At 36.4% G+C, this 22,594-nt stretch overlaps 5 protein-coding genes across 7 annotated transcripts in view; 1 reads left to right on the forward strand and 4 right to left on the reverse strand.

The window, feature by feature from the left end:
• Positions 1-10,187, reverse strand: part of LOC100184304 (collagen alpha-1(I) chain) — a 34,987-nt gene extending 24,800 nt beyond the window's left edge. For 2 of the 3 annotated variants that reach the window (XM_018817773.2, XM_026837500.1), the window contains exons 1-3: positions 8,142-8,361; positions 6,334-7,442; positions 382-444 (exon numbers count right to left, since the gene is read on the reverse strand). In XM_018817773.2, the coding sequence (XP_018673318.1) occupies positions 382-444; positions 6,334-6,825 (555 nt within the window). In that variant the 5' untranslated portion in view covers positions 6,826-7,442; positions 8,142-8,361. Of the gene's footprint in view, positions 1-381; positions 445-6,333; positions 7,443-8,141; positions 8,362-8,697 lie in introns of those variants that run through there. The other variant, XM_026837504.1, reaches the window with a different exon arrangement.
• Positions 10,188-11,525: 1,338 nt separating this feature from the next.
• On the reverse strand, positions 11,526-16,213 carry LOC100186694 (olfactomedin-like protein 3). The gene is made up of 10 exons (XM_009863836.3): positions 15,808-16,213; positions 15,271-15,438; positions 14,730-14,870; positions 14,404-14,514; positions 13,996-14,120; positions 13,690-13,755; positions 13,328-13,459; positions 13,009-13,135; positions 12,527-12,702; positions 11,526-12,247 (listed from the first exon to the last, which is right to left on the reverse strand). The coding sequence occupies exons 1-10, from the start codon at positions 15,958-15,960 to the stop codon at positions 12,013-12,015; spliced, it is 1,434 nt and encodes a 477-aa protein (XP_009862138.2). The 5' UTR covers positions 15,961-16,213; the 3' UTR covers positions 11,526-12,012.
• A 686-nt stretch (positions 16,214-16,899) lies between these two features.
• Positions 16,900-18,017, reverse strand: LOC100182799 (UPF0691 protein C9orf116-like). Its single transcript, XM_002121712.4, has 2 exons — positions 17,799-18,017; positions 16,900-17,494 (listed from the first exon to the last, which is right to left on the reverse strand). The coding sequence occupies exons 1-2, from the start codon at positions 17,909-17,911 to the stop codon at positions 17,233-17,235; spliced, it is 375 nt and encodes a 124-aa protein (XP_002121748.1). The 5' UTR covers positions 17,912-18,017; the 3' UTR covers positions 16,900-17,232.
• Positions 18,018-18,596: 579 nt separating this feature from the next.
• On the forward strand, positions 18,597-21,355 carry LOC100185166 (CDP-diacylglycerol--inositol 3-phosphatidyltransferase). The gene is made up of 6 exons (XM_002121406.5): positions 18,597-18,802; positions 18,866-18,999; positions 19,260-19,372; positions 19,764-19,884; positions 20,158-20,239; positions 20,590-21,355. Exons 1-6 carry the CDS (start codon positions 18,754-18,756, stop codon positions 20,733-20,735), a joined length of 645 nt encoding a protein of 214 aa, XP_002121442.1. The 5' UTR covers positions 18,597-18,753; the 3' UTR covers positions 20,736-21,355.
• A 283-nt stretch (positions 21,356-21,638) lies between these two features.
• Positions 21,639-22,594, reverse strand: part of LOC100187533 — a 5,342-nt gene continuing 4,386 nt past the window's right edge. The window contains exon 3 of the mRNA XM_002120825.5: positions 21,639-21,911. Coding sequence (XP_002120861.3) covers positions 21,763-21,911 — 149 coding nt within the window. The 3' untranslated portion in view covers positions 21,639-21,762. The remainder of the gene's footprint in view (positions 21,912-22,594) is intronic.

The following is a 22,594-nucleotide window of genomic DNA, read 5'->3' on the forward strand; positions in this document are numbered from 1 at the left end:
TCGGTATCATCTAACCTCAGATACCTCATATACCTCAAAGGCTAAGGGTCCATACTGTATTCATATTTGATTAATACTCGGTAAAGCGTAGCGAAATAAGTCACGTGATTTTCCAGGAATTGTTTACGACTTTTTTAAACTAGTTAAGGATTTATTTTTGTCTGTATGGCTGACAATTTAAACTGATTTATTTTACTCTACGGGGGTATGGTCCTGCACCGTGGCACGTCATGGGTCCTGGGATTTTAAGACTTGGCCCCTAACCCATTACTGCAATAACCAGTGCGTCCACTGGGTTGGAGCAATGTCCATTTTTAGTGTCTTGTCCAAAGACACACACTTTAATCCGTATAGGAATTGTTGGAATTTTTGGCAACTTACCGGTAGCCCTGGGATTATCGGTGACCTGGTGGTGGCAAGTGGTGTTGTGGTCGGTTGAACGGTCTGTAAATAAACTTTGTAAGTCAATCTTAATTGTACAAACAAACTGAACAGTAGCATGGGTGGTTGTGTATTGCATACAATGTATCGCTTAAATTCACCCGTATACCGCTTGCAGGCATACGTACATGGTTTGTGTATGCAATTATGTCATTTAGCTTAATACAACGTTGGTGTATGAGACTTTATATAGTAGGGAGAAGGAAGATGGGACACATTTAGCACATAAGATTTAAATACCCTGATATTGCTTTAAACAATTAACAACGGTCTATGGGAGTCGTGATATTGCGGTTTCATATTTCTTTAAATGTTCTTTGTTTACTATTAAATGGGACGACACAATAGATTGAAAATGTGTCCCATCTTCCCCCACCCTGCTATATGTTGCAAATCAAACCACGGGTTATAATCCAACACAAAGCGGCCTTTAATTGCATGCATCAGCCACTAAACATACTTGGCGCATTTTTGCCCGCTGGCGATTTTCTGGCTCGCATAACAAGTAATAGGAGAAACTCATTTCATCAATTACACCGACATCAAAAATTACCACGTTTGGTGGCGGCGGTTTTGCCGTTGGCTGCCGGGTGTATTCGAATCTTAACTCAAAAGGATTGTTTATGTGTTTAGTTAAGACGTGTGCTAAGCAACGCTGCTTTAACTAGGCCGCTCGGCTTATAGCGCATGATGGATGCTGCCTGGGTTGGAAGTGGGATAAAAATATGTAAGATTTGATCTTAATCCATAAGATTCAATTACCGGTGTGAGTCACGACGTAGTTTACTCAAAAATATCGTCTTCATAAACTATGCAAGGGATGTTGGATTTAAAGATGAATATAGGCACGTATGGCTTATTTATTTTAAAACCGTAACTTTACCCCCACTTGCTTTAAAATTACCAGTTCTCGCAAAAGGGAAAACACCGCTCAAACTGCGGTCGAAACCGATTATATTCAAAGTTATTTATTTTGAAACCAAAACTTGAAATTCGAGCAACCACGAACGTTTCATATTAAGATTGTTGCCGACAGTAAATATTTGACTAACTTATGCTTTATTCGATGTTGGATTAACCGCCACGATTTTACCAAATACATTTACTTAATAAATTTGTTAGTCATGGCGTTTTTAACGACTGTGTTTATTTTAAGTTCCTCTCTTCGTTGTTTGAGTTAATGAACTTCGTTATTGTATTCGAGACGCAACATTTGTTAACGTTATGTTAATGATACAAACAACATTACGGATTGTTTAACGTAGAAGGTTATAGTGAAAATGCCGTTCAATCGTAATCTACATGCCCTTGCAACCGCGATGCGGCTTAACGCTCTCTGATTTTACCGTATAAGTCATTTTGATGCCGAAACTGCAAGGGCCGACCTTTACCATGCGGCTTGCTATGTTATCGCTCCTATTGATAAAGGATTAGCCTTGCTTGATAAGATCCACAAATGCACAGAATGATTGTAAGTAACCTATCTCTCCGTTTAAGGTCATACGTTTACGATCTTACATGTTTCAAATTTCCATTAAGGGTTATGAATATTCTGTTTTATATGGGTGAGGTCGTACGACATAAGACACGCAGAGAACCTGGGATTTAGGCCACAGTTAACCAAATACCGCCCATGTAAAATTGCAGTTTCCATTGTGTTTTGCTTTGATTGGGTTGATGTACTATAGGGTAGTATGGATACCGCTTTAGAACATAATATCCCATATTTCTTAATCGTGATTCATAACCACTAACAACGCTCATTTAGAGTCGTGAGAATACAGGTATATATTTTCAGTAAATATTCTTTGTCTACTACCAAATTGGACTATAAATGACAACCAAAACGTTGACCATCTTACCTCAACCTACTAACATTATTCAACTAGGGTAGATATAACAATACACACACAAGTTATCTTTCCCGTTTACGGCAATTCCTTTAAAGAATGCACTTGTTGTATTACTGTAGTTAGCGGTCAACACGATGTTTAGAACCTTATAAGTAGTTCACACAGTGAAAGTAACTGACACACTTAACTTCGCCAACGGTGTTTTGGAAATACATTTCTCGAAAAACATAAACGAAACATAACCCGATACCCATTTGAAACAGTACCGTGATCTTATGCGAGACAACATAGCGGTATATGTAACGCTTGACGTGGTACAGCAGTGACCACATCTCCGTTAGTTAAAGCATACAGGTGTAAAGTAATGGTTTAAAACGAAGCGGTTAATCCTCTCTGAAATGGGCCGTTTTTTTGAGTGGAAGTAATTGAATTACTGTGGCCGGCAAACGGAGTTACATTGTTCCAGTTTGTCACTTTTGCAGAAAAACAAGTCGCCTTTAATGTCAAGTCGGTATCGAGTTTAACAATGTTGCACTGTCCAAAGGTTACGGTTACTGGTGCGTAGATGGATCCAGTTACTCATAAATGTTTTGGTCGGGCGATATTATGTGTGATTGAAAATAATGCAAATATATATATAGTAGGGTGGGGTGAGATGGGACACCTATTCATTCTGTTTTCTCGTCCCATTTGGTAGTTAACAAAGAACAACCACAACGTATGCTTTTGGTACAAAACAAAGTTTAACACCCACGATTAATATCGCGGTACGAAGTGTAAACAGCACCGATAATGATAAAGAAAACCACGATGAACATTTTGCGCGATTTTCGAAATCCGTCTTCATTCCTTCGCGGATTTCCCATCGATCTGGGCAGGTGTAATTGGCGGTTTCGCCCATTGACGACCATTAGCCAGGCAGGAAATGCCATTCGATTAAATAGCAGGGTACCGGTGGTTCGCTGTACTTCGAGGTAACGCATTTTAATAACGGCGAAGATCTCACGCGAGACGCGGCGAAGCGAGAACGGAAACCGTGAATAGAAACGGGAACATTCGTTTCGAAACAGTGTCGACTTTTACAGTGAGGAATTATAATACAGGCCACCTATACAGAAGGCTACAATCTGTTTCATCCCAACTGGAACAAGTATGTAATACAGAAACATTTTAAGACATTGTTTGAATCAAAATGATAAATGTCAAATGCCGACTCTTGAGCAAAGAATTTTAACATTGGCCAATTATATATAAGCTTATGTACGTAAATTGTTCCCCGTAAAGTACTTTATGGTATAATGGTATATAATGTATTTGGGCAAATAATGTGTTAAAACACATTTAAACAATACATTCACTATACCCATATACCTGAACAACAAACCAACTTTCAGTGTACTTTAACCTACATATTACACGGCTGATGCATGTTACAAGCTTACATTGTAAGCTGTTTAAAGCGGTCGACTTATCCCCTGCGTGTTGTAATCTGGTAAAGTGTTATTAGTACGGATCGCGGACGACTAGGGTTCGTTAACTTATAGTTGACCTAACTTTAGGTATTACAACCATACGTGTTGAGGTATTTGCAAAAAGGCTTTACGGACATTTTTCTTTAAGTTACATTTACATTTGTTTTAAACTGTTTGTTTTGTTTGTTTAGCACGGGATTAATCAACACTTTTACATAATTTTAACTAAGGACGTATTCGACTGTTGTTTTGCTGCTAATTCCATTCTCTTTTGTTTTAATATTATGATCTTTTAGTTGTCCTCGTTTTTGAAAAGATTATGAATGTTTTTTCTTACAGGAAACCAGATTCTTTTGACTTAAAACATTAAGTTTGTAATCTTGAATCGCATACCTTTACTCATACTCTGGGGTAAGATGGGACACATTTCGCACATAATATCCATATATCCTGATGGTGTTTTGAACAATTAACAACAAGTCTATGAGAAGAGTTGTTTTTGTTACATTGAAATGGGACGAGAAAAGAATGAAAAATGTGTCCCATCTCGCACCACCACAAATCTGTACAAAAAGAATGTATCCCTACCAATTACGGTAAAATATGTACGTACGGTGGCTATTCAAGAGATGTATACCAGTCCTTTGCAACAAGTAATTGGCAAGCAGGTGTTGTTTATCCAATTCGCCGCATTCTTAAAGCCGCGCATAATACCACAACAATCCACCAGTTCTATATTTCTACAGCTGGCGATCCGTTCGATTCAAGTCTAACTGATGTTTAGCCTTCAACGGCAATCTTGTTCTATGAATTTGAGAGATACACTTAAACATTAGCTTACTCTTTACAAATGCAGGTAATAATACGTTTCCTATACGCGACCATTATAGTGAAGGTTTCGCAAACTTTAATCCTTGTTTGAATACATTTTGAACCGACAATGGTTTCAATACACGTACTTAGATATTTTTGTCGTTAAGCCCTGAAATGCCACGTTAAAAATGCCACGCCTTTTGTCGTAAAGCCCTGAAACGTCACGTTATATAAATAGTAGATTGACGTTTAAGATGGGAACATTTTCTTTCTCTTCTATCGTCCCATTTTGTAGAAACAAAGAATAATCAAATTTACAAAATTGCATAACCTTATCCTCACTCTAAAATATGGTTGTTAATAGTTAAGAACATGGCTAAAAATTAAACCTATGCGCTAACGTATCCATCCTACCCCTCGGTAGTATATATTCACGTTAGCAATTATGTTACAGCAGCATTGGGCTCTATAACTTTTGTGTATCTGAATCCAACTTACCATATTCCTGCACCCCAATAAGCCTAAATGCGCTATTATAGCTCTGGTGTTAGCCTTTTAACTCAATACTGAATGAGTCATGCGAACTTGAATGTTATACTGTGGCCAAAATGACGTAATTGTTATATAAGATAAAGGATGTCTCATCTGACTCATATCAACGCGTTTAAAGTACGTTATATAGCGCCCTTAATAGATTAAATAAGCCAGAATCAAATATTAATGCTATATTAACATGAATCGCACATTCGAGAAGTAAACAAAGCAAATAAAGTTATAAATTAACAAATCAAACACGTAGCTTTATATTAGGATGGGGAAAGATGGGACACCTTTTCATTCTATTTTTTTTTCCTACATGTTAGTAAACAAAGAAAATCAAAGAATTATAAAACCGTATTCTCACGACTTCCACATGCCGTTGTTACTGCTTAAAACACGATCAGAATATTTGGATATCATGTGCTAAAGGTGTCCCGTCTACCGCCACCCTATTATATATAACCCTAAACTACCCGAAACGCCGCCCTCAAACCCAAAGGGTACAGATTCGAGGCTCTACGCTGCTATTATTACGTCTTTGGGTAAGCCACTTAACGGCAATTGCATTAACCCAGTAGTCAGTAATGGGTTGTCCAAATTGACAGCCATATATTAAGCAAAGAAGAATCGCTCAAAATATATTCAATCTAACACGCAATAAACCCCAGATTGAAAAACACTTTAGATTTTAATCATTTCGTGTTTCGAAGATTCAAATAATCTTTATCATAAAGCTAGTAATTACGCCTACGTGTTATTGCAGTGCAAACTAAGTTTAAAACAATTTTGAGATTCAAAATAGAATCACCTTTCAGTTCGAGATTAAGCGCTGGTTCCGTAAAAGCTTAACACGTATGTTTTTGGTTTTGATCGTGTGCATTATATCGCGTATTGAGATAATATTCGTATTACAGCCGCTATACTTAGGCTTTGCTTTGACATTTAAACATCATATATTTAGTAAATCGAATAAAAATTACACTCTGTTAGTGATATCAAATTAGGTTATTATAGTGTATGGAAAAATCAACGATTAACAAGTATAGTACAGTGGCTCTGTGGTAAGATGGGACACCTTAAGAGAAAATAGAATAACAAGGTGTCCCATTTTACCTTACCCTCTTATATCACTACAAAATTTAACATCTTTGCAGTTACATGCCTTATTTTAAAAAGATTTTGCAACAAATCTCGAGAAATCAATTTTCCCTTACCGGTACAGTGGTCGTAGTGATCACGATTTTTTCCGAGGTGTCTTCCCAACTTGACCAAGAAGCCCAAGACGTCCAAGTGGCCCAAGCCGGCGCCGCTGGATCCCTACTTTGTTGCCTTGGAAATCTGATCACATTTTCCGAGGGTGCGCGTTTATCTCTTTCGCAATCAACATATTTGCAACGAAATCGCCTTCGGTCGGGATTTGATCTTCTAAACTGATCAAAAAAGTTGCTGTTTTTCAAAAAAATATCGTCGAACTGAAGATTGTCCCTTCTTCTTTCCTCTTTAAATGTGACATCCGGAGTATTAGGATAAATGACCCCAAGCGAGACATCTGTTTCCGGTCGGTTTAATTTCCCAGTCTCGGGCAACGCGATCCCACGAAACGCGATTTTCTGTTCGTCTGATTCTGCCCCGGCATGTTCCAGACGACCTAGGAGTTTAATTATAAACAGACAGAGGAATACTTGACGGCCAAGTAAACGATCCATCCCGATAAGTAGTCGGGTGTGCCTCTTACAACATTTTTATTGATTCTATATTTTACGAGTTATAACACCTGCGGAGAAAGTACATTAAAATCATAGTCCTCAAAATATACCGTACAACTATCATATAACTTAAAAGTTGTACGTCTCCTTAAATATGATATTAAAAAAAGGAGAATTAGCAACAAAACGAAATTCGTTAAAGCATGGTAAAGATAAAAACTACGAAAAATACCAATTTAAAAAAAACGTTAGTCAAATATTCACCGATAGTCAAAACAAGTCTGAAACCTTTGCTATTTGGTGTCTAATAGTTCCTTATGGTAAAAAGTTAAGTCCCGGTTGCTACCTATTTCTTGAAGGCTCAATACAGACCAGACAGTCAAGGATGGAAACTGAACAAAACCGTGACCGTTTCGCCAAATAATACAAGAATTTAAGATAATTGTTACGTAGGATGGTTCAGCACATATGTGTACAGAACCAAACACTCTACATAATTATCACTTATCGGAGCAGAGAGGATAAAACTTCTCAGATACTTCGGAATTAGAACTACGGCGTCACGTTCAAACTGCATTTGTAATCCAGAATCAAAGAGATAAACTGTTACTTCGTACCTGAACGCAAGGAAAAAAAATTAAGTCCCAGGTCCTCGACAAGGACCTTACCCCTATAAAATAGAACGCTAGGTTAAAGTTAAGCAAACCTATAATGCGATATAGCGACCTTGGTGTAATATTGATTCCCGTAATTGCATTAACGCAGTACCGTTATTAATATACCGTGTAGTCTGTGTCCGCAATAAGATTTACTTGATGCATCAATCAAAGTATCGATAAAGTGGAGAGCAGATATCTCGGAAAAGTTGGTATAGTAGACTGGGGGGAGACGGGACACTGTATAGTAGACTGGGGGAGACGGGACTTTAGCACATGAAATTCATATACCCTGATCGTCTTTTTAAAAATTAAAAACGGTTGATGGGGTCGTGAGGATAAGGTTTTATAATTCTTTAATAAATGTTCTTTGTTTACAACCAAATGGGACAAGAAAATAGAATAAAAAGTTGTCCCGTCTTCCCCCATACCACTATGGAAATCTGATCTAATGGAAAGACGGCTTGAGGTTTTCTGCTGTTTTAGATCTATATACTACCAAATGGACGATAAAAAGAATGGAAACATTGATTCACTTACTACAATCTATATTAAACAGCACACATACGTGTGTATTTTACAAGGACCGTATGTGAATGATAATAACTATAGTTATATAACTTGTATCCTGCAGCGTATAACAGCACTGACGTTACTTACCCGCAGTCGAATCTAAATATAAACCATCGATGTTGCCAGTGGGAATCGTTATTCAAACCACCGCATTTTCCCCAATTATTCTTTATTTTGGCAACATTTTACCTCGAGCAATTACCCCTATCTTAAATACAACGTTGGTAAACTAGCATACGTTTACACAGTTAATAGTCAGGCATGACAATATATTTTAAATGAGCCAATTTGAGCTAGAACGTAGAAGGTTAAACAAGAATGCTTTGGGTGGTTAAAGTACATGCGAGTTTGTAAGGTATATGGTGGGGTGGGGAAGATAGGAAATTCTATTTTCTCGTCCCATTTGGTCGTAAACATACATTCAAAGAATTACAAAGCCGTATCCTCACGACTCCCATGAACCGTTGTTAATTGTTTAAAACACGATCAGTATATTTAGTTATTATGTGTTAAAGGTGTACCATCTTTCCCCACTCTACTATATATTGTCTATGTCTGTGAGCTAAATGGTTCAATAACACTGGCTAGAATGTCTACGAGTTTGCTTTCCAACAAAGGAAACCGCATGGATAAGTTTAAATACCTTCATGGTCAATTGTAGCTTCTCTATAACAGAGCGACATATATGTTTCATGGCCAAACACATTTCAAGTGTCGGCGGTTTAACTTTCTGTAAAGTCATTCTTCATAAAATACCATTAGCGTGATTTAAGCAATTGCAGAATGAGGATAAACACGAAATGGGCGCTCAGGCTGTTGTTTTAAATAAACCGCTAGTTATAGTCAAGTTTACCGCATTGTTTATGTTTGATTGTTGAAATAAACCGCATTCGCTTATTTGGCTCGTTACCTCACGCCAGACTTCTGGGTTTGAGAATGACATTCTGCCGATACTTAAACGCCTGGCTGGTAAACATGAATTTAAAAACAAGATTCGCCAGGCGGTAATAAGTTTGCAATTCAACTACGTTGCATATATTGCTGCATTGGCTGGTTTGCACCACCACACATGTATAATACTCCTAAGGTTTCCACCCCCGAGGATATGCAATACATCCTGCGTTCTTATTCATACCCGCCTTATATACTTTATACAGAAGAAACATAAACTTAACATGCGCTAACTCCCACACAAACCTAAACTATGTAGTAACTGTCAACTACTAGGCTTACGTTTATATACAGTACGTCGCTATTTAAATCAAATTGTCTGAAAGGTTACATTGTATCTATTCGCGTTACATTGTACCTAGCTTATTGTACGTTCGCTGTCGCTTCATTGCATCATAATACCTTCTATCTACGTCACAGTTTTTAGTTTTTGTAAACCGACGAAAAAAACTTTTTTCGAGGTACCGTATAAATAAATTCGCAGCAGCCGTTTAAAAACATAAAACCCTCGATGTCACGTTGCTGGTACAATGACGTAACGATTCCCTTTTGGCAGCGAAGACCTTATCTCAGTAAGTTGACACCGGCTCGTTAGGGATCGGCGGAACGTGACGAAGGCAGTCTGACCCTTGCGTCTGTTGTCCACTAAGTCACGGCTATCTGTCTTAGTTAGCGCTACCGACCCGTCGCCTTTAATACTAACTTGCCTCACTTCGGTACGTTCAGTTCGCCCACAAATTGCTCGTTTTCAGCTTTTTTCACTTTGCGCAAAATCCCCCTTAGAAGTCTCACTGCGTCACATTGCGGCGTGACCGAGCACCCGAATTCGGTTATTGTCCCAAAACACAGCCATGTTCACGTCAACCCAGCTGAAATAACAAGCGCTTTAATTCCAAACACCCTCAATATACACCAACGCTGTGCAACCGGAAACCTAAAGAATTGCCCGCAAAGGTGGCTGCAATGCCTATTCTATATAGTATATGTTAAGACCTAACTCGACTTGTGCTATATTATCTCACTGCCACAGCAGACTAAACAGATCCTATGATATAATATCACCACATCAACCAAACCTGCTTTCAAATATCTCTTTAACTCTAGTGAAAAAATGAACCGATAACGTTAGCCGCTATAAGCCATTACTGTTTATTTTGAACTGCTCGCTGTCCTGCTTGCAGTGAACTGCCGACTAGCGTGCCACGGCGACGAGTCTCATTTATTAACCTGAGGCGAACGAATTCCTGGCTGATTGCTCTTGATAATTTCTCGCTTTATTTATTTTGATTTTTCTCTTTGAATCTGACAACGGTAATCGTTGTCTTTCAGTCTTGGCTTGAAATTACATGTTCTATTGACCAGGCTTACTAAACAATACGAAGAAACGGTAGTTTATCAGTTGGTGTTTTCTTTTCTTTTTTTTCAAGCAACTTCGCCAAGCGAAGGCGGCCGCAAAGAACTTAGCGTGTTGTGATGACGTAGCATGCGGTACTTTAGCAGTATACGCATCGCCAATCTCAACCTTTAGTAAAACGATTTAAGCTTTCAGGTGGAGCACTACGGCTTATATCAAAATACATTCATTACAGCGGTAACCTTATTATCTACATTGATATTTTAGAGTTAAATTTTAAACCGCAAACCAAGATCAAATTCAATCATTTCTAAATCTGTCGAAGACTTGACATTTCATCTTTGATATCTACGTCACTGACTGCGTCACTTACGCCAATTTCAGGATTATTATAGTGGTAATGATTTTATCACTTCACCAATTGTCTTTTACCACAGTGATGGCTGTAAAACTGTTATTTTAACCTCGTTTCACCCTCTTTAAAAAACGTGACTGACTGGATAGACCAATTTAAAACCTGGCCTGCCCGCAACAGTCGTCCGTCTTCATTAGCAATGTTTGGCGTGTCTTATCTGCACCTCTAAGCGAGTTGGTTAACGCTAACTAGCCGAGCTTGCGTGTGGCTGTTTTACAGGGCAAGTTAATAAACCCGTTTCCAGCAGAAACTTTTTGTCCCTTTTTAATGCGCCTTTCGTCGACTGTAGCGACGTTCGTTAAAACAACAACAGCAACAGCTCCAATATGCCAATGGTTAAAAAACTTGTTACGTGACGTACATTTGAAACTAAATATCCAACACAGAACAAAACTGTAACTTCCTATTTTCACAATTTATTCTACGTGGGTAAGGTTGTGCAGCACGGCACGCTACTTGACCTGGGATTCAGGTCAGAGTTGACCAACTATTATTATTTATAAATAAAATATAATTACGTTACACCATGCACAATTTTTCTTATTAGCAGTAACTGGAACCATCGAATTTGCCTATTTATACAAAGATAAATTAATCATATGTTTCAGTATGTGATTTTGTGTCTGATACATAAACATGAAAAAATTAATGCGCTACCGGGCGCTGGCGCTCGCGAGCACAGTTGCCAGCAACATGTTTCTGCCGTTTTGTCGTCCTATATAGATTTAAATGAGAACTTCACTGAATTACACTTTTATTCAATATAGGTAAATAGCATGGAACGTTTATACAGGCTCAAAGTGATTAGAACAAGACGAAATGCTCAGCTTGCGACGGCTATATTGTTGGTTAAATAAATTAAATATTTGTGGGTAAACCAAACTTATATCATTGAAAAACTTACAAGAAAAATCAGATTGCAATGAATTATGCTCCTAATATTTAGAAAGATATAACTTATAAATGCTATGTATATAACGAGTTATGTGTTAAATAATACGTAAAAACAAGTATATACTTGTTTTGTAAAATAGTTCTTTTGACATTTATTTGCAGATCGCCGTTTCGACTTCCTATAAAGCTCGTATTCGTTAGGTTGAATGCTAAAACATTGATGACGATGACATGTATAGAACGTTGAAACGTCAATACACAAACAAATACCAGAAGAACTGTTTTGGAAATTCAGTGTAATATACCACAGTATATATTAAAACACGTAGTTACTTTTATGAGCGCTATCTAAATCGATCGTGAGTATAATAATCAAAATTTACTGGCAGTGTTAACAGATTGCCTCTTCTTGTCCAAATAAGGAGTTGTTTATCCACGTGATCATAGGTTAGCTGGGATATACGTCCGTATGATTTGTCGACACCAACGGAGCTAGAGAGACTAGTTGGTGACTTCAAGGCGCTTGAAGAAACTGTGTTGAAAGCGTATTTGATTTGCAGGTGAGGCCGGGACTCGAACCTAAGATTGAAGTGTAATTGTTACTTTATAATATTTATATTAGTTTAATCAATTATATTGAATAAATTTAACTTATTTATCCTCGCGTGGCTGGCTAATGACTGCTGTCGGGCAGTTTGAACAACCCATTAGGAACCACTTGGTATGATTGCCGTTGTGTCTTGCCCATGGACACATATTCACCTATAATGGTAGCAACGTCGAGCCTCATACCTGCAACCGGTATACTAAATACAACTGCGTGGCACGACGTTAGACTAACAAATAACAAGTTCATACTTTCTAATAGCGTACACGACTCCACAAGCAACGAACATCGCTTCAAAGAAGTTCTTTCTCCAACCTGTGTCCCATTCCTTGATAACTTTCAATGTATCCACATCTATCAATGCAAGCATCATATTGCTGCTGCCACTGCTTGAACAATAAGTTGCCCATACACCGAACTCGTCCGCCTGTTACGGTGATTTATAGACAAAAAATGTAAAACATGAAATGTGCGGGAAAAAGTCGAATAAATAGTAACAACAAAAGAGCAAAGCTATAATGAGTGAACACGTATTAAAATAACTAGCACAGTATTTTATATACACTCTTCATTCACACCCATATGCTATACATTGGCTCTTTGGTAAAAGAACCTGAGTTTTTTTAAGATAAAGTTTCGCTACAAATATGACAATATTTCAATACAGCATCAAGTCTTGCCAAAAAAAGATGAAACGCTGGTTTAATGAAATTAATATATATTTTTAAATCACCTGCAATGTAATTTCGGAGTGGTGACCGGACTCATACGGACACCCCTCGTTATCCGAACCAGGTTCACCATGTTTTGCGTGTTTGAGTTGTCTGTAGCGGACCATGGTCCTTAGTTGCAGGTCGTATCTGGAGGAGTGAATGTTAAAATAGGGTATAATATAGTAAGATTATTTAATGTACTATGTGCATTAAAGTCGAAAAAAAGGAAAAGTTTGGGGAAAAAAGTCAGGAAAAAGTCGAGAAAAGGTCAAACAGCCATTTCCCTCACCCTTTAAGTACATCAGTATGTATCAGCATCTGTTAGTTATTCCAACTTACTTAACCAAGAAGTTTGTGCGAGATCTGACGTATATGAGACAACCAGAAACAATGACGTGGCCGGTCCCATACCACGGGTAGGGAAGTGTGTAATTCGCTATCGGGACAACACCTTTACGTAAATCCTCTGCACTAAAAACAACACAAAGAAAGATTTTATCCTTCCACTTTTAAAACAGTTTTTCTTTTCTCGTCCCATTTGGTAGTAAACCAAAAATATTCACAGAATTATAAAACCGTATCCTCACGACCCCCATATACCGTTGTTAATTGTTTAAAACACGATTATAAAACATAGATATTATGTGGTCACGTTATTCATCTCATCCTACAGTAATAAATATGTATAATGAAGTCATTACCTTCGATATTCCAGTAAATCTCGGTTCCCTGAATCTCGTCTTGCTATCCATACACGAGGGTCAGGTCTGCGTAATTACAATTGAAATCATTGCTCCAACAAAGTGGTCATTTATGAGTTGTTTAAATTTTCTGCTATACATTAAATAATAACAAAAATCTCTCAGAGTCAATGGCCCACAATTAAGTTACATGCGTGGTAGAAAGACACAAATGTATGAAACAGAACACTTGTGTAAGAACAACTGTCGTTTCCCCGCCATGCCATGCTAAGATAATAAGTTACATTTTGAAAGTCTCATACTTACGTACGCCTGATTATAGTTGTGTTCAATACGTCATCTCTCGTGACGTCATCAATGTATGACGTATGTTTTATCACCGCGCCAAATGGTCCACCAACTGTTGCTATTTCAGTGGCTGCACCTATTGACTGTCAAGGTATAAAAATGCGGTTACTTTGAATACGTAATATCGCTCACATATACCATCTACACGTTAAATTGGTGAATTACTACATATATTTTATTAATTCGTTTGGTCACAGTCGCTGAGAAAAGAATTGGCTGCAAAATGACAGCCATTGAAACAAAAAATTATTTATAAAAACTTGCTGGATGTTAATATACAGTAACTCGTAAGTTGCCATATAAAATATATGAACATTATTCAAGTCAAATATTTCTTAGAAATATTTTAAAATATCAATACCATACCTTGATATTCATCGTACAACTTTTATCGGTGACGTCATAATCTTCGATGACGTCATCACTCGCAAATATAGGATACAAATATTGTGAAGAAATTGCTAACATAAGATTTCTCTATACAAGGTGGAAAAGTAGATATTTTTGTTTTAAAGTGTTCAGATAACTCAAGTATATTAGGTTGGAAAAATTTCTCTCTTTTGGGCAGTTTATTTTTGGGCAAGTACTGTTAACATCTTTGTTACAACCATATGCAATACCTTTAAATACCGTTAATATTTGATTGAAAATACGTGCTTAATTATTCATGCACCTATGCTTTCTTTCGTTACCTTAATTACGGCGCTCGAGAGTTCTAATAACAGGGGTCTTGGCGCTGCAAGACTACGAATGCCGATTCTTCTGTAAGATTCCAAATCTTTTGCTTCTATTCTCGCGTTTAGGAACTTGCCCAAAAGATCAATGACCCATTCCTGTTTAGTATACAAAGGTTTTGCATAACTTGTGTATTCTTGTTTTCTATCACACATGGCGTATTCACACACCCCATGCTCACTGTCGAGTTATAACATGGGCGTCATCGTATACATAAGACATATATGGTATATTCATACACCCCCTGCTCACTGTCAAGTTATAACATGAGTGTCTTCTTATACACCAGACACACATGGTGTATTCATACACCTCCTGCTCACTGTCAAGTTATAACATGGGTGTCTTCTTATACACCAGGCACACATGATGTATTCATACACCTCATGCCCACTGTCGAGTTATTAAGATGAATATCTTCTTCTACACCCAATGCATATGAAGTTTCATTAAGGTGTAGCCCAGGAACACCCCACAAAATTTAAAAACTTCATTCACCTCCTTATCTTCTCCATTACTTTCACCCACCCCCCACAGTACCAACGACCTTGCTTTGTACCCACCCCTCCCCAACTCTTTGATTGACGTCTTGGCTTCAGCCCAATCCTGGGAAGCGGAGTTCAATCTCCGAGTGAGGATTCCAATCTCGTTGACAAAGTCTCGATTCTAGGTATAAATATTACGCAAAGAACATAGTAAACAAAAAAAAACATTCAAAGAAATATAAAACCATATCCCCACGACTCTCATACACTGTTGTTGATTGTTTAAAACACGATCAGGATATTTGGATATTACGTGCTAAAGGTGTCCCATCTTCCCCCACCCTACTATACATATTTCTTAACAATATGGAACATTTTACTAAACTGTAATTCCGTTGGTACTTGTATATGCTTTTGTGTCTGCACTAATTCTTATACAGCATGCTTACTTTCTACATGTGTTCTTATTATTAAATACTCGTACGCAAGGGTTTTAGTTGTTCTAGTGTTCGATATACGCACATAAATCCTCGCTATATTCCTGGAATACCTTTTCACTTATGTCGTCTAGCTTTTGTTCGAGGCTATGAGCGAACGAAATTCGTTCAATGATTCGTATCTGATTCCATATAACGCCCAACGTTGCCAGTAAGATCAAAATTCTGTTGCATTTTCGAAACGGTAGCAATGTCCAGACAGCCATTTCAACTTTACTATAAGCATTCTATGTCTTGTTTTCAGCAGTCATATCTGTGTGTTTAGCTAAGGAAAAACAGAGCAACTTAAATCTGGTTGTAATCCTAAACCTGCAACTCTCATAATAAAGTACATGTCTGGTCGAAGCCCTTAGGCGGCTGTTGAACTTTACCGTAGCATCCAAATGCTATACCTTGCCTTCTGCTATTGGTTTAACGTGCTGCAAATTAGACACACGACACTGAGAAGAAATGCCAATAATTACATGCGCGTGTAGATGACTTGTGTATTTGATGCCTTTACGAGCAGTTGTCGTTCCCTAATTACAGCATCGCAAACGGAAATGGCAGTCGTTAAAGCGCAAGCACAGCTCGTTTCATTTTAATGAACGAACACTTTTACAATAGGCGCCGACCGGGTTTTCCTGTTTAAATTATCACTATAGTTTAAAGACCATATTGCTTTCCATTAGAGCTTTTTATAATATATTGATTTAATATATCAAGGTGCCGCATTAACTTCGGGCAGGTTCCATTATAAAATGATTGCTTCAGACAAGGATGAACTTTTATGTCTAAAATACAGAAAATATATAAAATCAACGTGGTCGAATCATAGAGTGTCTATGCTGGTGATATCAGTACTAAATGTATAAAATACGGCCGCTAAAATGTCCACTCTTGAGTATTTTGCATATTTTTTTAACAAATACTATATAGTTGGCATTCTATGTATAGTACTGTGGTGTAAGATGCGACACCTTTAGCACATAATATTTAAATACCTGATCGTGTTTTAAATAATAAACAATTGTCTATGTGAGTCGTAAAAATACGATTTTATAATTCTTTAAGTTTTCTTTGTTTACTACCAAATGAGACGAGAAAATAGAATGAAAAGGTGTCCCATCTTCCTCTGCCCTACCAACACTGCTTAACACCAGAACTGTTGCAAGATAAAATATATTTGACATAAAATCAATACAATATAAACCCGCACGGCCAATAGAGATAGTAGGCCGTGTTATAGCGTTCATCAAAAGTGTAACAGCAAAATATATAATTTAAATACTGGTCCACGTCTTAAACTGGACTCTTTATAAGATACATACGAAGTTAATCATTTTAACACTATATAGTGTTAAGGCATATAGGATATTAAAATTATACTCCTATTTGGTAAATGTAGGTATCCCGTTTAATATAACGGCAAATTGGTAGTACAGTATTAATCTAGTTACCGGAATGCGATCGCCCATTTTGAATTTCAAAGTTTGTCTTTAAACATTCGGGTTGGCGGAAAAACTTTTATGAAAGTTGAGTGGATTCATTTTAGTAAGTCCGGCGTTGTCCGGCCCCGTGACAGTGCTTTTCTCCATGTAGGTGTTAAGTGAGTTGTTCTTATACATCCCGCATAGGCCTAGGTGTGTAGAAAACTTCTGTGTGCGTGGTTTGAATGACGTAGGTACCGTATGGACGCTCGGGGAACGAGAACCGTACACCATGTTTGATGTTCGGTAAATTGGGTGCGGGTCTTTAGTGCTGGGAATAAAAGGGGGTTAGAAAGAGCAGAACACGTAAAGTAAAGTGAAAAAAAAGGATTTACTCTGTTCTACGCAGGTAAGATCCGACAGCGTGGCACGTTATGGAATCTGTAATTTTTGCCAGAGTTGGCCTATTACCTCAACTCCTATGGTACTAGAACCAATTTAGTGACCACTGGTAAAAACAATCTTTATTATATATCTTGTTGTCTCTTTAATTCTGCGCATAACAGATAAAAAAAAAACAGATACAGAGAAAACCTATACCACTTTTTGATCACATATATTATAAAGACAAATACCTGTATCCTTTTATCCAATCTGGGTGCTCGAATCTGCCTGGTAACTCATTGTCTGTTTTATAATGATCCGACGTATTTTCTGTTTGTGTTTTGTTTTCTTTCGAATCGTCCATGGTTATAGTCTTGATATTTTTCGTGTTACAGATAGTATTAAGTGTGGAACCCCTTTTTAATAATACGTTCTGTCAAGACTAAATATCTAAAAACAAAGCCAAAACATATGTAAACAAACTAAAAGAATAAATTCGGTCAAGCAAACTTGCATTTCAACGCCAGAAGTAAAACAGAAGTTTAACAGACTTATACGTCACTTTGCCCAAACATAAGGCGTTACTGATCAATATACCCTAATTTTAAAGCGGAAAATATGCTTTGACTAAGATATACTGTGGTAAAACTATAAAATAAATGACAAAACAATTACAAACACTCGCCGAACAAATAGCGTTTTCGAGTTGTCCGTTTCTATAGTTACAGCGTAACAATAAACACATAGACATCTTATGACGTAAAAAGTATTGCATATGCCTGTTTTTAATTATTATTTTTTATTGAAAATATCAGTTAAAATATTATAATAAAGATACAAGGATTTAAACTCATAATTTACCGTGATATTGCAATTAATAAATAAAGAATTAAAATCAATATAGTTTTTTGCCACTAACAAACATTAAAGAAATTGTTTTTTACAAGACCCTTATTACGTGAATAATATGTTTCTGGAGTTTTGCTAAAAAAATGTTTGTTTTTTAAAGAACAGGGGTGCAATTTTCTGCTTCGCCTCATTTATAGACACCCCATTTTGCATTGTGTTTGTTTTGAAACGTAACAATTGGTCGCTCGAGCTTTGCGTTTCTCAATTACGTAGTTGTTACGCGTTTCCTCACTTTAGACTACTACAGACAGTTGTTGTTCTACTAGCAAGGTAAAGTTGAATTCCAATCTCACCAACATGGCAACTACAGTCAAGGATATTATGCTCTTCATACCGAATTTAATTGGTGGGTAAGTTTTTGTTTGTGTGGCAATACAATCATTTTTACCGTTACCCTATTTCTTTGCAGGATACGTCCGTATAGTGCTTGCTATAGCTTCAGCTTATTATATGCCGTTTGATTACGTCACTGCTTCTTTATGTTACGTCATAAGCGTTGGTTTGGACGCAATAGATGGATATGCTGCCAGAGTTTTTAACCAGGTCAGCTTTCGTAATGTTGTTTTATTAAACATAAATCGGTTTGTGGCTCAGTGGTTCGCTAATCGTAAGGTAACCAAAGGATAACAGTTTAATACTCCATGTTGCCACACAGTAAAACAGTTTTAAAAACACAAGTTACATTATAGGTGGTAACTTGTAAATGTACACATAATGTATATGAAACAAAACACCCAAGGATAAATAACTTTCATTTAAAAACTAATAATAAAAATTTCATTATTTATATATTTTCTTTATAGGGCACAAAGTTTGGGGCAATGTTGGACCAGTTGACTGACAGAGCAAGTACTGCTACACTGGTGATGACACTCAGTTACTTCTATCCCAAATACATGTTCTTGTTCCAAATGAGGTATAATATTAGCAATTGTAATTTTAAACAGAGCATATTGTTGATACGTAATAAAGTTAAACCAATTCTATGGTGAAACTTTTTATAGTTCATATAAACTACTTTCAAAATAAAAATTTCTGGTCTTTAGAAATCAGCTTGTTAAAATAAAAAAATCAGAGTTCTGTCCATTCAGTCATCATAGAAAATTAAATAATGACGATCAATTGCCTTAAGGACTATAGCCCATTCAGTAATGTATCTTGTTTATCTATCTAAATATAAGAATTATAAAAAAACGTTTATAAAATATATATAATATTGTTTAATGAAACATTAAAAACTACATTGTATATGAGATATATATCCCACCAATTTCAATACAGTGCATTTACCAGAGATTATGTTCCAGCTTAGTGATTGATATCATCTGCCATTGGTTGCACCTCCATGTCTCTATTATGAAAGGTTCAAGCCATAAATCAATGGGATTGGATAGCAACCCAATCATGAAGGTTTATTATACATCAAGGGTAAGCTACTTTGTATATCTCTAAGTATCTGCTGAAAAATCGAAATAATGTCCAAAACACTACTGATTTTTTTTAAATTAAAAAAGTAGCTATTCAAAGTTGCCTCTGTAATATTTGTCCATGATTGGTTATTTAAACTTGATTTACCAAGGCGTGATTATAACAGCTGTTGTTTTGCTGCTAGTTCCCATTTCCTGATTGTTTTAATTCAACTAATCTTCAGTACTGTATACAAAAAATGAATAAAAGGTTATGTTATATTTTCTTTTACAGCCTGTTCTGTTCTTCATGTGTGCTGGAAATGAATTGTTCTACTCCATGCTCTATCTTCTTTATTTCACCGAAGGGCCTATTGGTAAGTTTTAAACAGATACTAGTCCAGTGAAGCATAACAGTGCTTAACTATGTATTGGTAGTTGAAAAGATATTCAATGTAAGATTGGAGAATTAGAGTTTTTTTTAAGATAGTTCTAACTAAAATACAACATTTAACTTTTAACACATGTTTTGTACTGAGTCCTAGCTGTCACCTTATGATTTAGTTTACTGTATGCATATTGTAATGTTGTCTTCTGTACTAGTAATATATAAAGTAGAATTAGGGATCTTGTAGTCAGTTTTGCACCTTCTGGTATAAATCTTGTATGCACAATACAATCAATATACGTCTTAACCAATGTTTTCCCATCATATTTTTAATCACAGTGTTGGGCGTGAGTCTGTTTCGTGTTTGTCTCTTTGTTTCATTCCCAATCATGGCAGTAAAGACACTGATCAGTATCATACACCTCATGGACGCTTCTATTCGCTTGTGTGCAATTGATGCGGATGATAGAAATAAGTCAAACTAAATCCACTTTTAAGATTTCATGCACAACTTTCTAGTTTTATCATTTAAACCATAATCTTTTGGATTAATTTGTATTATAAATCTAAAAAAGTTATTTTGTTATTTTTTTACCTGCACCAATCTGAGAGGCAGGGTTACTCACTTTTAATATGCTTGGTAGCACCAGTTATTATAAACTATAAAGTTTTAATTTGTTTCTTGTTAAAAAAGTACCATAGATTATAGAGAAGGTACATAAAAGCCAAGTGTAACTGTTGTTGTTGAAGCTGCTTTCGTAATTGTTTCTTGTTGTTGTACACCAACTACCTATGTAAAAAGTTAAGCCACATATATTCACTATATTATTTCAACTGTGTAATTTATTGCAGTCGTTTTAGCAACACTGTAACTGTATCTTAAATCAAAAATATGTTCGCAGTAGTATTATCAGGTTTTACTAATTTCTCGTTCTTGGTTCCATAGCTTTCACATTGTAATATAAACTGTATCATGCAAAAACATTTATCAAATATCATGTTTTATGCTGCTGTTTTAACTGTGCTGTGTATTGATTTTGTGTTCATAGTACTTTTTAAAGCAAAATGAATAAGTCAATGTAATTAGATTATATTCTAACTGATCTATTACCAGTTGAATGAATGCGACTTCTTTATCTTTGCTTGCTAGGGCAGCAACAGTGGTTATAAATGGGTGTTCAGGTTCAAACACTTTATGCCCAGTTAGGGGTTTAATATTTGAAACACATGACAGACAATCAGACAATTTAGAGAAACCATTACCAACCACTGGGTTGGAGCATTCGGCTTGTCTTGCTCAAGAACATATACATTTGAGACATGCTCTCACCAAAGTCATCTCGGACCATCAATTTATTGGTTAACTTAGTTAGATAAATACATACAAACTATTTGTAGGTCAAGTTTATTTTCAGTGTTGCCACATCAGGGAATATTTCCAAGCACAGATAAATTTAAAATACGGAAACACAGGGGAACAGATTTGAACTAAATTTCCAAGACATTAACGGCTTAGTGCATGAAAAGGTCAAGTTTGCCAATTCCCCATTTATCACTTGCATCATAATCAAGAACGTAATACTCTCCAGTCAACGGACATCTGCCACCTTCTTCAAGTGTGCACCAAAATCCAACTGGTGGCCCACCGTGGCTATCTGGCTCTGGAATAGAAAAATGTAGTAATAGAAAAATCTAGATTAATAACCCTAGAAAAATATAGTAATAGAAAAATCGAAATTTAATTAATAACACTAGATTTCATTGCACGTTGGAAAAACTGGGGCAAGTCGTGTAATTAATAATTAACTCTGGATATGTATTTAGTTTTTAAAAGTATTTATTGACATTAAAGAGTCCGGCCCACGGTTCTCATGGTTGCGCAGTTTTTTGCATAAGAATAAAGTTTTATGTCTACTGATGCTAAATTAACAGCCAGTTTGTGAAAAATCGCTTTAATTTAAAAGTTATGAACGTTTAAAAAATCAAATTTCAAAGTTGTAATAAACGTCACTCGCGGGCACTGTGACGTCACAATGCAATATTTCGTTTATGGGGAAAACCCGGCCTATCAGCGGTTTATCGTTTATTGGTGCAGTTTTGATAGATAAGCAAATCAAAACGTTTTTTAAGGTATTAACAATACCTATGGCTTCAGAAACTTATTGGAAACTATTTCCTAGGGATCCGTGTATAACCACACAAAATAGCCTACCAAGCTTAGTGGAGAATTAGTTTTCGTGACTTTCTAGGGTTCAGATTTTAAATTCTTTTTCTTTTTTCCCTATATGGCATAGACTATATTTATATCTGTATTTAAAGCTACCATATAGGAGTTACCATAAGC

Source organism: Ciona intestinalis, chromosome 1, assembly GCF_000224145.3.
Source record: "Ciona intestinalis chromosome 1, KH, whole genome shotgun sequence".
Classification (NCBI taxonomy): Eukaryota; Metazoa; Chordata; class Ascidiacea; order Phlebobranchia; family Cionidae; genus Ciona; species Ciona intestinalis.

Coding starts and splice junctions, on each gene's coding strand:
- LOC100186694 (XM_009863836.3), bottom strand. CDS start 15,960: ATGGCTGTCTGGACATTGCTACCGTTTCGAAAATGCAACAGAATTTTG. Junction 15,439..15,807: donor TAGACGACATAAGTGAAAAG/GTATTCCAGGAA, acceptor ATTTATACCTAG/AATCGAGACTTTGTCAACGA. Junction 12,703..13,008: donor ACTCCGAAATTACATTGCAG/GTGATTTAAAAA, acceptor TCACCGTAACAG/GCGGACGAGTTCGGTGTATG.
- LOC100182799 (XM_002121712.4), bottom strand. CDS start 17,911: ATGGACGATTCGAAAGAAAACAAAACACAAACAGAAAATACGTCGGAT. Junction 17,495..17,798: donor GATTGGATAAAAGGATACAG/GTATTTGTCTTT, acceptor TTTTATTCCCAG/CACTAAAGACCCGCACCCAA.
- LOC100185166 (XM_002121406.5), top strand. CDS start 18,754: ATGGCAACTACAGTCAAGGATATTATGCTCTTCATACCGAATTTAATT. Junction 19,000..19,259: donor CTGCCAGAGTTTTTAACCAG/GTCAGCTTTCGT, acceptor TTTTCTTTATAG/GGCACAAAGTTTGGGGCAAT. Junction 20,240..20,589: donor TTTCACCGAAGGGCCTATTG/GTAAGTTTTAAA, acceptor TTTTAATCACAG/TGTTGGGCGTGAGTCTGTTT.